This window comes from Trachymyrmex cornetzi, unplaced genomic scaffold (genome assembly GCF_001594075.2).
Source record: "Trachymyrmex cornetzi isolate Tcor2-1 unplaced genomic scaffold, Tcor1.1 scaffold319, whole genome shotgun sequence".
In the NCBI taxonomy this organism is placed as follows: Eukaryota; Metazoa; Arthropoda; class Insecta; order Hymenoptera; family Formicidae; genus Trachymyrmex; species Trachymyrmex cornetzi.
In genome coordinates, this window is record NW_017297887.1 from 105465 (window position 1) to 117803 (window position 12339).

Sequence of the window (12339 nt, forward strand, 5' to 3'; positions counted from 1 at the left end):
ATGGGGAAAAGTAGTAGAAAATGGAGGAAATTACTTTGATTAAGGTATTTATTCATCTTCCCTTCGAAACAAATCGATTTTCGAGATGAAAAAATGATAGGAATTAAGTTTAACACCTAATATATGGAAATAACTTTCAATTATTAAGCCAGATGAACATGCAACGTTTTAGAGCATTTACCATTAGTTCATCTATAATTGTGTGAAGATTTATAATAATTTCAAGAAAAAGTGTCACAACACACTAGCTCCGCTCTACCTTACATCGAGACTCCGTATTAGATGATAGCAACATCCCTTCTACCAAATCGCGGTTTACGCTATCACATAATACTCCACATTAATATTAGGTGTTGAACTTAATTCCTGCCGCTCGCTTAATTTAAAACAATGTTCCACACCTTTAAAAAATTAAAAAAAAAATTTTTGTAATGTAATATGCTAAAAAATTTGACACACTTTTTAGCATATTCCATTAAAAAAAAATTTTTTTAGATTTTTTAAAGGTGTGGAACATTGTTTTAATTTAAGCGATCAGCAGGAATTAAGTTCAACATCTAATATATACATATATATATATATATATATATATATACACACACATATATCAACTTACTTGTATATATATAAACATACTTGCAATTTTCCCATCAGTTGACGCTCTACAATGTTAACGTCAATGGAAAAAGATTTTGACATATGATGAATATCGTTTGGTGCACATTATTTATGTATATTCACGTTATCAGTTATCGCTATACTTACCATTTATACTTACCGTCTCTGTTCCTCTTACACACTGTCATCTTCTTCCCCCTTATTGCGATTACATTTCGCATCTTTGTCCTAGCAATTGTTTTTTATTATATATTAATAATAATTTAAATAATTACAGACACTGAGATATACTGTTTTAACATGCGTTTATTTTTTTGTATAATGCATTATATATAATATTATCTGAAGCGTACATTATTAATTCATATTCAATAACTGAATTCTTATCATAAATTTTATCATAAAACACGCAAAGTGTTTATCACTTCAAATTTTTTCGCAATGCAGTTTTGATGTAAATAACTTACAAAATATTTAAATTTATCGCTTATACTATTTGTATATTGGCACAAATCGAAATATATGTGCTCGACACATTGTGCCGAATTCAAGCATAAAATGTATAGTCGACGGTTTCATATACATACACTTGTCACATAAAGATAATTTTACATTGTCAACATCACGTATTTTAACAAATTTAATGACAAGGTCCAATATCATTACTTTCGATAGCGTAGATGACTGCACCAATCGCTGGATATCTGTCCGTTTTTCGACGAACGCCATCCACATAGTATGAAGCAGAGCGATAGGAATTAAGTTTAACACCTAATACTATTCGAAACGTTTCGACTCTTACAGTAGTCCTCTTCAGTGGTTACAAACATTAAATTATAGAAACAAATTAAATTAAAACTAAATTAAAAACTATCGCTGTCAGTTAAAGAATACCACACGATGTATAAAGTATGGTGCAATGTAGTCAAAAGAAGTCATGATTTAACTTTAGATTTAATAAAATTAATTCATGGAAATAACTTTAGATTAATAAAATTAGTCATCTATTTTAAGCTTGTACATTACCGTTTATTTTGTCATTGTTTAAAACATAACAAGCGTTTAAATTATAATTTATATTAATATTTATATTTTTTAAAAATTAATTATTAATTTTATTTAAAAATTTTTATACTCTCTCTCTCAAAAATTTAAGAATACGACAGTAATTAATATAGAAATTTCACGAAACTTTGCAATACTTGTTCGATACCGTGCCGTTGAGCGATATGTCCGTCAAAGCGTTCGCGCGGCCGACCGCTTAGTAGCGCCGCCCCTGACGACGCGAATTTCATGCCCTGTGGTTGGTTATTTTCAAATGCTCACCGTTTGAAAATTATCGATGCCTTAAGATTTTGCTATTAACATTTTCGATTTACTTTTTCGTGAGGAATATGTACGTTCCGACTCCTCCGGTAAATCTGGTATACCCTGTATATATAATTTATGTAGTGTATCGTTAAGTTTTTTATAAATATAAGTTGTAATCTTAGAACTTACATACTGGAAGGACCATACCGTATGTAACGAATGTAATAAAAGTGTCTCCAATATCTATCTGTCCTTGTCTGAATGCTTGTTTGCTGTGCGCTTGCGCGTGATGATACCGCATAATTCAAACTTGAAAAAATGTAGAATAGTTATCAAAATGTTATTTGAAATTTGAAAACGATGGAAAAAAAATGTTTCCAGCTATCAAATTGTCGTCTCGTTGTTGATTATAACTATACACTTAAAATATACACATATTTTATATATTTATATAATTTAAATTAATGTAATACATAAAAAAACTTTAAAGCTTGGTTTAAAATTATCTACGAAGTAAGGCTATATTTTTGCATGAAGAGATATTTTAGTTTGCTTCATTGATGTTTTGAGACATGTAACGCAATAACGTCCCATTTTTTAATAATTCTATATGCTTTCGTTTCGCAAGCTTTAAAGTTTGAACGTATGTATAATACATATGGATATTTATAATCGACGCATGCGCATTACAGTGAAGCATTCAGACAAAGACAGTAGATGTTGGCACCATCGACAGTCACCAAAACCTATGGCCCTTCCAGTATGTATGTTCTAAAGTCGTAATATATTATATATGTACGCGTGTACGTATAATTATTCACGTATACATGTGAATTATAATAAATCAGATGGAATCATTCTGCAAATTGGTTTATACCGAAACAAGATCAAGAGTTTATAGAATCGAGAGGGAGATACGTCAAAATTTTACTCGAAGATGAGGAATATGAATATATGAGCGGTCATGTACTTGATGGGAAAAATTTGCTACCCGCGACAGGTTATTTGGGACTCGTTTGGAAAACTATTGGCATGATGAAAGGAGAAATGCACACAACGCTACCGATAGTTTTCCAAGATGTAAAATTTATACGTGCTATTCACTTGTCGAAAAATGATGCTGCGGAACTATATATTGCAATACAGACAGGTATTTATAAGATCAGTGATTTTAATTTAAGTGGATTTTTCTTGAAATTTCCATAGCAATATTTGCAGGTTCATTGTAAATTATTGTTTACAACATTTTATTATAATATAATTCTTTACAAGGCAATATCGAAAAAAATCTGAATCCGATGGATTAGCGAATATAGATTACAGTTAACGTATAGTACAATGACAAAAATACAGTATAGTCAAATATATACAAATATTACAGATGGAAAGTTTGAAATAACGGAAGGAGATAGCGTTATTGTCACAGGTACAGTGTACGAGACATTGAATCCAGAACAAGAAATAATTCCGACAGATCTATTACCGAAGAATAGTGATGTTGATGAAGAGATGACTGCACGAGATATCTATAAAGAGTTGAAATTGCGTGGGTACCAGTATAGGGGCTTATTTCGTGGATTAAGGAGTGTTTCTGTTTCGAGAACCCAAGGACATATCGCTTGGAAAAATAATTGGGAAACATTCATGGACACTATGTTACAAATGCTAATTATCGGATATGACATCAGGGATTTGTATGTTCCAATGAGTATACAAAAATTACTGATCAATCCAGTGCTTCATGCTTCGAAGCTGCGAGATAGCACAGATAATGCAAAAGTTACAACAAACATGGAAAAACGTAATTGATTTTTATTATTAAAAGTTCATCGTTCAATTCGTAAATATTATGTAAAAGATCTTCATAATGTGGGGCGTATCATTTTACTTGTCTTATTATAGTATTACAGGTACGAGTGTACAAAGAGATAGATACAATAAAAGCTGGTGGTGTAGAGATTCAAGGCCTGAGAGCTACTCAGATCTCTCGCCGGAAACTAGCCCAAGATGCTATTATCGAGGAACATACGTTTGTAGCTCACTGTGATCGCGCTAATATTTCCTTGAACGAAACAATTCGGTTATCTGCTCAACTCGTACTGGAAGATCATCAAATTATAAAAGTGCAAGTCGCTGAACTAGTAGAAGATGTCGATGATGTTGAATTAGAATATCTTTCAACTTCGTTGCTACTTGAGGCATTTGGTGATATGCCACTGATACAAGTGAATGTCACTCTATTAACATCATCAAATCGTTTTAAGCCAAAAGACTTACCGCAAAACTTCTCAATCAAAGATTTTGAAAAATCATCTTTAGATGACAAAGCTTTAATTATTGCTGGATTTAACCTTTTGACCAAACAATATACATCGTTAGAGCGACTGTTGCCATTTTTGAGAAAGGGTGGTTATCTGTTGACTCGTGAGAAGTGCGACTTAACTGATTATAAAAAACATTTGCAGCAGTACGAATTAAACGTTATACTCGAAAAACGCACTGATAAAGAACTAGTTGTGCTTCTGAAAAAAAAAGTTTCGATAAGAGAAAGAACTGTTATTTATTTAAGTAATGATAACTTTAATTGGCTAGAGAATCTAAAGTCGCTTTTGAGCGACGAGAACAAGCTTGACAGAAATAGTAGAATTATAATTGTGGGAGAGAAAAATTTTGAATGCGGTTTATTGGGATTTATTAACTGCTTGAGAAAAGAGCCAGGTGGAGAACTTGTTAGGAGTGTGCTCCTTCAAGATGAACAGGCACCCAAATTCTCTCTTCAAGACCCCTTCTACCAAGAACAATTGCAGAAAGATATGACCATTAATGTGTTGCGATCTAATAAAACTTGGGGATCGTACAGACATTTAAAATTGCCGCGACCCGAACCCATACATGTACCTACCGCTCATGTCTGTCAAAGGGTAAATATAAACTTTTTAAAAATATAGTTCGTTATCATTGTAATATTATCTCTTGTTTGTCTTTTAAATGCAAAATTCTGCTTGGTAAATGGAGGATTGAATGCTGTCACGAAGCTTCTTTTTGGATTCTATTCTATATACGTCGTATCATAATACCAAAATTTTATTTCTTCACAGGTTCGAGGTGACTTAAGTACATTTTGTTGGATAGAAAATAATTTATCTGTTGTGTCTCGTCGTGAGGATTTAGTGCACGTTGTCTACTCATCTCTGAATTTTAGAGATATAATGCTTGCCACTGGTAAATTGACGGATACTATTTCAAAAGATACGATTTCAAAAGGACGATTATTTCAGTATGTTCCTCTTGGAATGGAATTCGTGGGTTTCGATGCTAACGGACAACGTATAATGGGAATTCGTGACACTGAGTAAGTAATGCTATAAGAAATTATTGTGCTGTGATGTGTAATAAGAACAAACATTAAATAAAAGTTACACTTTCTAGTTGCATAGCAAACGTCATTACGAAGGATGAAAATCTTTGTTGGAAGATACCCGATGTGTGGACATTTGAAGAAGCGGCATCAGTCCCGTGCGTTTATAGCACGGTTTATTTATCCTTATATATTTATGGAAAAATGAAAAAGGGCGATAAAATACTTATACATTCTGGTACTGGAGGTATTGGACAAGCAGCTATTCATCTCGCTCTTAAAGAAGGATGTGAGGTGTTTACTACCGTCGGCACAAATGACAAACGGACCTTCCTTAAAGAAATGTTTCCGATCATTCCGGATGATCATATTGGAAATTCTCGAGATACAAGTTTTAAATACATGGTTATACGCCAAACGAAAGGGCGCGGCGTCGATATTGTGCTAAATTCATTGGCGGAAGAAAAGTTAATCACGTCTGTTCATTGTTTAGCTCAAAACGGTCGATTCTTAGAGATTGGAAAATTTGATCTCGTATCTAATAATTCCCTGAATATGTGCGATTTTAATAAAGGTATTAGCTTTCATGGGATTATACTGGATAATATGTTCACTGGTAATTACAAATATAAGTCCCTATTGTCCAAAATGATGGCCGATGGTATAAAAAATGGAACAATTAAACCAATTCAAGCAACAATTTTTCCAAAAATTAATATTGTAGAAGCTTTTAGGTTTATGGCCAGCGGGAAACACACGGGAAAGGTATGCTTGTACTGAATAGTAACAGAAAAGTTTATTCGTAAATAAAAGCCTTATATAATCCTATTGACATGTAGAACGTGCATTTTTGAAATATGATTATTTTTATAGATAATTATAAATATTCATGAGAAGGATAAACCTTTAGACAAGCATATTCTTGCGTATCGTCGCTATTATTGTCTCAAAGATAGGAGTTATATTATACTAGGTGGTTTGGGCGGATTTGGTTTAGAGTTAACCGACTGGCTTATATTTCGTGGCGCCAAGAACATCATTCTGGTTTCCCGAAATGGAATAAAAAACGGTTATCAATGCATGAAAGTTCGATTATGGAAGTCGTATGGCGTAAAAGTTGCGATCATCAAGAATATCGATGTTGCTGATTTTAAAGATTGCGAATATCTCTTACGAACTGTGGAAAAAGAAGCACCGGTGGACGCGATATTCAATCTTGGAGTGGTACTGAAGGACGACGTCTTCAAGAATCAAACCGCAGAAACATTTGCAGAGTCCTTCCAATCGAAGGCTCGTGCAACGCAAATGTTAGACAAACTTTCTAGGAAAATCTGTCTTAACCTGCGACATTTTGTGGTGTTCTCTTCCGTTTCCTGCGGCAGAGGAAACGCTGGGCAGACTAATTATGGCATGGCCAACTCCATCATGGAAAGAATTTGCGAGAAGAGAGCGGGAGAAGGATTACCAGGATTGGCGATTCAATGGGGAGCTGTGGGTGATGTGGGTCTTGTCGCCGACATGCAGGAGGACGATAAGGAACTAATTATCGGAGGCACTCTACAGCAAAAGATATCCTATTGTCTCGATGAGCTCGATAAGTTTCTACTTCAAAGTCGGCCCATTGTGAGCAGCATGGTTGTAGCTGAAAAAAAAATAAGATGTCAAGGAAATCTGATAGAAACAGTTGCTAATATTTTAAGTAAGTGCTCCCATGGAGACTTATTCTTTTGCAAATACTTATCATATTTGTTTGCTAGTCCGGTTTACTTGAAACAACCTGACTTTTATGCGCGGACGTAGCTCATCGGATGTTTAAACGGTCGAAGTCGCAAAAGAGGTTTGGCGAGGAGAGGAGATGCGTTATAACGCCAGTATAATGTATAATGAGTCGTGTATTTATTTAGTTTTATATGTACACGCACCGGCAGAAATGGTGTCCCCTCGGCGTTCGGCGCGCGGCACCACACACTTGTACCGAAGCACACACGTACGTGTTACTGGGAGCGCGGTGGCGAGGAGCGCGAAGGGAGAAAGTAGTGGGGGGCGCTCCGATATTCTATCCTTAGCGCAAGGCGCACGATTGAGAGAGAAAGCGTAATTGGACGTGATGCCGGCTCGCGGTGTCCTTTCGCTGTCTCACATATTTGTTACTAGTACGAGTAAGATACCCCGGTATCTCTCGCCAATATTCATAATAATACTTTTATTATGCAAAATGTTGTAATTATACATAAAAATTTTTAATGTTGTAAAAAATTGTGCATAATTACAACATTACGTGTAATTTTGAAACTCATTGTAATAGAACAAAGAAAATTTAATTTGGCAAAAAGGAATCAGTGCAGTAAGAAGCGCATAAACATTTTTGTAAAAAGATATTTAATAAACCATAAGATGCGTAATTACATCATCGTCTGGACGTTTCGGCTATACATTTTAGCCATCCTCAGTAATATCATGATACAGAATCTCCAAGTATCCATCAAGAAGTATAATTGTCGGCCAAAGAAGTTTCCATGCTTTTCGGTAACAAAATTATATAATCTAAATATTAATGGAAATAATGTTTGAAAAAAATCTTAAATAAATTAACGTAATTGACCAGTGATTTTTGGCCAAATTAAATTTTCTTTGTTCTATTACAATGAGTTTCAAAATTACACATAATGTCGTAATTATGCACAACAATTTTTTACAATATTAAAAATTTTTATGCATAATTACAACATTTTGCATAATAAGAGCATTATTATGAATATTGGCAAGCGAGAGACACCGGGGTATCTCACTCGTACTAGTAACAAATGTGAGACAGCAAAAGGACACCGCGAGCCGGCATCACGTCCAATTAGGCCTCTCTCAATCGTGCGCCTTGCGCTAAGGATAGAATATCGGAGCGCCCCCCACTACTTTCTCCCTTCGCGCTCCTCGCCACCGCGCTCCCAGTAACACGTACGTGTGTGGTTCGGTACAAGTGTGTGGCGCCGCGCGCTGAACGCCGAGGGGACACCATTTCTGCCGGCGCGTGTACAATGTTGGTATGTGTATGTGTGTGTGTGTGTGTATATGCGGCGCGCGGGACGCGTCGCGGTAAGCCGAACTGCGTGTCTAGGGCTGCGTTCGGAAACATCACCCGAGTGCTCCCGCGTATCGTATTATCTTTGTTGTTCACTCAGTGTTAAACAAGGATAATATGATACACGGAGAAACCCGGATGATGTTTTTGAACGCAGCCTAGGATTCTAGGAGCGGCGCGGCGCGGGACGCGAGTGTGGAATGTCCACTAAGAAAGCCTGACTCGAAGCTTTGTGGTCGGCCGCAGCGTTTCGTCCTGGTCCCACACTACTAGACTCATCAGTAAGGCGATGTAGTGTGAGACTTGCCTTAGACGCCTGGAATGAATCCAGAATGATATTCTATTTAAAGGAAATTCGCGTGGCTGTGGTGCTCACGCGAACCGAGTGAGTCCCGTGAACCTCTAGTAGCGAGTCGCCACACGGGTATAGCCAGCGTCGCGTGAACGCGATCGCGACTCGAGATGCGGTACCACTCGGCGAATCGAGAAGACCGCGTTTATTGTAAGGTGGTGGCTTCGACGGTCGAGAAGGCGTGATGGAGGCAAAGAATACTCGACTCCCTTACTAATGCCGAAACCGGTGTCGATATCTTGTGGCGATAAGAGAGTGCTATGGGGCACCCGACTGGCGAGAACGCTCGGCAGAGGCAGAGTACACTCGACCTCTGTTTTCCTGTCGGTGCGGACGCGCAGGATGTAAACGCAGGATGCAAACGCAAGTCAGCGGCCGAGAACGCTCGGCGGGGTGGAGTAAGACTCCCAGAATTTCTCCTCGTCGAGGCGGCGGTACAGCAGGCGAGGCTGGCCAACGGCCGAGGACGCTCGGCAGAGCGGAGTTTCCTCTGCCCCGGAGGTTCTCATCGGTCAGGAGTCGCCAAGAAAGTCGGTTGGCAGCTATCGGGAACACCCGATAGCGGCAAAGTACCCTTTACCGCTTTTTCGCGCTGCGTTTCAACTAGGAAGCGGAGCTGATCGGAATCGGAGTTCGGAGTTCGGTGGATCGGTCGGAAGGCTAAAGCCAAAAGGGAAAAAGGCGAGCTTTGGTAAAAAGCGCGGCCTTTTATATTAATTGTTGCTCCCGCTCGTATTGTTCCGGAAGTCGTTCGGCGATCTCTGCCGGTTTTCCAATACGAGCGGGAGACACACGATTCGGCGCGCTTCGTGCGCGTTCGTGTTTTCTCGGTGGAGCCGTTGTACCTGTGAATTATGCTTAGATTACTTAAAATATTTGCGGGCGCACCGCGCTCTCAACGCTCACGAGTGACCGGGGGTCACCGCGACGGTATCCGGCGCAGGCGTGCTGGGAAGCCGGGTACAATGCACTTGACGGGGTGCATTGTTACATATTAAAAAGCATTATACTATAGGTCGTAATAATTTTACATTCTATATTGTAGACATAAGTGACATAAAGCTTGTAAGACCAAATTCATCTCTGGCCGAACTTGGAATGGACTCCATGATGACCATAGAAATCAAGCAAATTCTGGAACGAGAATTTGATACATTTGTCACAGCACAAGAAATACGAAATCTCACTTTCGCAAAACTCATTAAGATGTCCGTTGTGGATGATGATGTGGATGATGAAAAGAAATTGGTCAAAGAGAAGTCAGATGTTATAAAATTTTTTGTTGGCATTACATTAAAAGATGAAGATTTTGTTGCCCCAATTGAATTTTTGACTAACAAACATAATACTATGACTGAAGTACTTCTTATTCCGGGTATTGACGGATGTGGTACTATATTTAAAACCATAATACCATATATTAAATTTTCAACATCATTGTTGCATTACAATACAAACAACATAGATTGTACAAACATGATAATGGAGACTACTAATCGTTTCACAAACGTATGCAATCGTATTAGTAATTTCATTTTATGTTGATGAAATATTGTTTGCATTTAAAAGATATAAATTTCATCAAATACTTTGGATATTTTTACAGCACATACTTTCGAAGTTAACAGACGGAAAAGATTTTATAATAGTAGGGTATTCCTTCGGATCTCTTATTGCAATTGAAGTAACAAGAAAATTAGAAGCTATGAATTTTAAAGGCCGACTTGTCCTTATCGACGGTGCTCCTGAGCCTTTACGAACAATGCTTAAACTCTTTGAATCAGATTTTGATGATGCAAATTTTCAGGTTTATATATTAGCTAATATTCTGGAAATCCATTCAGCAGGAAGTTCTCAAAAGGTATATGCAACTTTTGTTTTGAACTTACATTGAAACTAATTTACGGTATACTTATATTATTTTTCGGTTTCTTTATGTAAATCAATATTAATTCTTTCGTTCTGTCTTAGTCTTGTATACAAAAACAAACATTTTTATATTTTCGTAGATTTTAATGGAATTGAAGAAATGTGAGAGTTGGGATGAAAGATTTAATATTTTCGCTAAACAATTCTCAATTATATATACATATCTCTCACTTTCAAATTTAAAGACAATATGTACAACGATTTACAAACATTTATCCGCTCTCCGAGAATATGATCCTTCTATTTTGCTGCCTATTAAGTCTCCCATAACACTAGTAAAATGTACATCCTCGTTTAATATACCAGTAATCGAAGAGGATTATGGTTTGCACAAGGTATTTAAAAAAATTTATTATAATTTTTGTATTGAATAAATCAAATTTAATGAAAGTTTTTCTTAATGATGTATGTAATTATTTAAGGTAACTCAAGGTGTGGTAAAAGTACATTATATTGAAGGTGATCATGTGACAATCTTGAAAAATGAAAAAGTGGCGGCTGCAATTAACGGAGAATTACCATTTACAATATGATGTTTTAATTTTTAAATCATTTTAGTCAATATTTGATAAACAGATTGCAATTAGCGCAAAAAATGTTACAAACATCTTCTATCAGCTCAAATTATAATAAAAAAAGTGAAATTGGACGATTATTGTTATAGATCAGCAAATATAAATTTAAGTTTATATTTGTGATATTTCGTACACTTCAGGTTTCTACACAAATTTTGATAAAGCATACATATCAATGCTATACTAGTTATTTAATAAATTTATTAAATCGCATACAGACTACTAAGCTTGCGTCTTCCTTTTTCAACATAAAGGATAATAAAAATAGGTAATGATATGTAGTATGCGAGTATCGTTTCGAAACGCAAACCTAGTAATCTTCATGTGATTTAATAAATTCAGTAAATAATTAGTATTGTACTGGTTGTACGCTTTATCCAAAGTAAAGAAACGTGAAGTGTAGAAAATCTTAAAAATTTAACTTAATTTATATTAGCTAACATATAATCGTTAAAATTTCACTTTTCTTATTATAATTTGAGCTGATAGAAAATGTTTGCAATATTAGAGCAAATATTTTTTATTGTTGGTGTAATTAGTGGTTTATTGTTGGTATAACTAAATATTATATAATAAGCAGTAATGTTATAAAGGAATTTTTTAATGTTATTCGAAAACCCTGCCCTTCATGTAAATTTGATAAATAGCAAAAAAATTATTAATAATAAGAAACGTTTTAGAGACCGATCCAATATAGAAAAAGTGAAATTTTAATTTTTCTTTAGTATTTCATAAAAGTAACGATCATAGAACTTTACTGAAAAAAAATCATGTAACAAAGTTAAATAACGAAATCATATAATTAAGACAAGTAAATCATGTAATGGATTGTTCTAAACCAGTAGGGGAAAGTGGGGTAATTATGCGCATCCTGATTTGGTACTTTTTCAATAGGTGAAGACATTATCGTGGTGAAATTTTTACCAGGAGGTCGTCCTTTTAAGATATAACTACAAAAAATAAGACTTAAATACATTGCTAGCTAAAGAAATACCAAAAAATGAAATCATATCTTTTTTTGTTATTTTATTAGGTGTTAAACTTAATTCCTATCGTTTTTTCGTCTCGAAAATCGATTTGTTTCGAAGGGAAGATGAATGAATACCTTAATCAAAGTAAT

General features: G+C 35.7%; 1 protein-coding gene across 1 annotated transcript in view; it reads left to right on the forward strand.

Moving 5' to 3' along the window:
• Positions 1 to 11230, forward strand: part of LOC108762719 (fatty acid synthase) — a 40866-nt gene extending 29636 nt beyond the window's left edge. The window contains exons 10-19 of the mRNA XM_018509847.1: positions 2778 to 3079; positions 3311 to 3730; positions 3832 to 4850; positions 5028 to 5281; positions 5359 to 6052; positions 6161 to 6986; positions 9761 to 10224; positions 10322 to 10576; positions 10725 to 10979; positions 11067 to 11230. Coding sequence (XP_018365349.1) covers positions 2778 to 3079; positions 3311 to 3730; positions 3832 to 4850; positions 5028 to 5281; positions 5359 to 6052; positions 6161 to 6986; positions 9761 to 10224; positions 10322 to 10576; positions 10725 to 10979; positions 11067 to 11177 — 4600 coding nt within the window. The 3' untranslated portion in view covers positions 11178 to 11230. The remainder of the gene's footprint in view (positions 1 to 2777; positions 3080 to 3310; positions 3731 to 3831; positions 4851 to 5027; positions 5282 to 5358; positions 6053 to 6160; positions 6987 to 9760; positions 10225 to 10321; positions 10577 to 10724; positions 10980 to 11066) is intronic.
• Positions 11231 to 12339: the final 1109 nt, after the last annotated feature.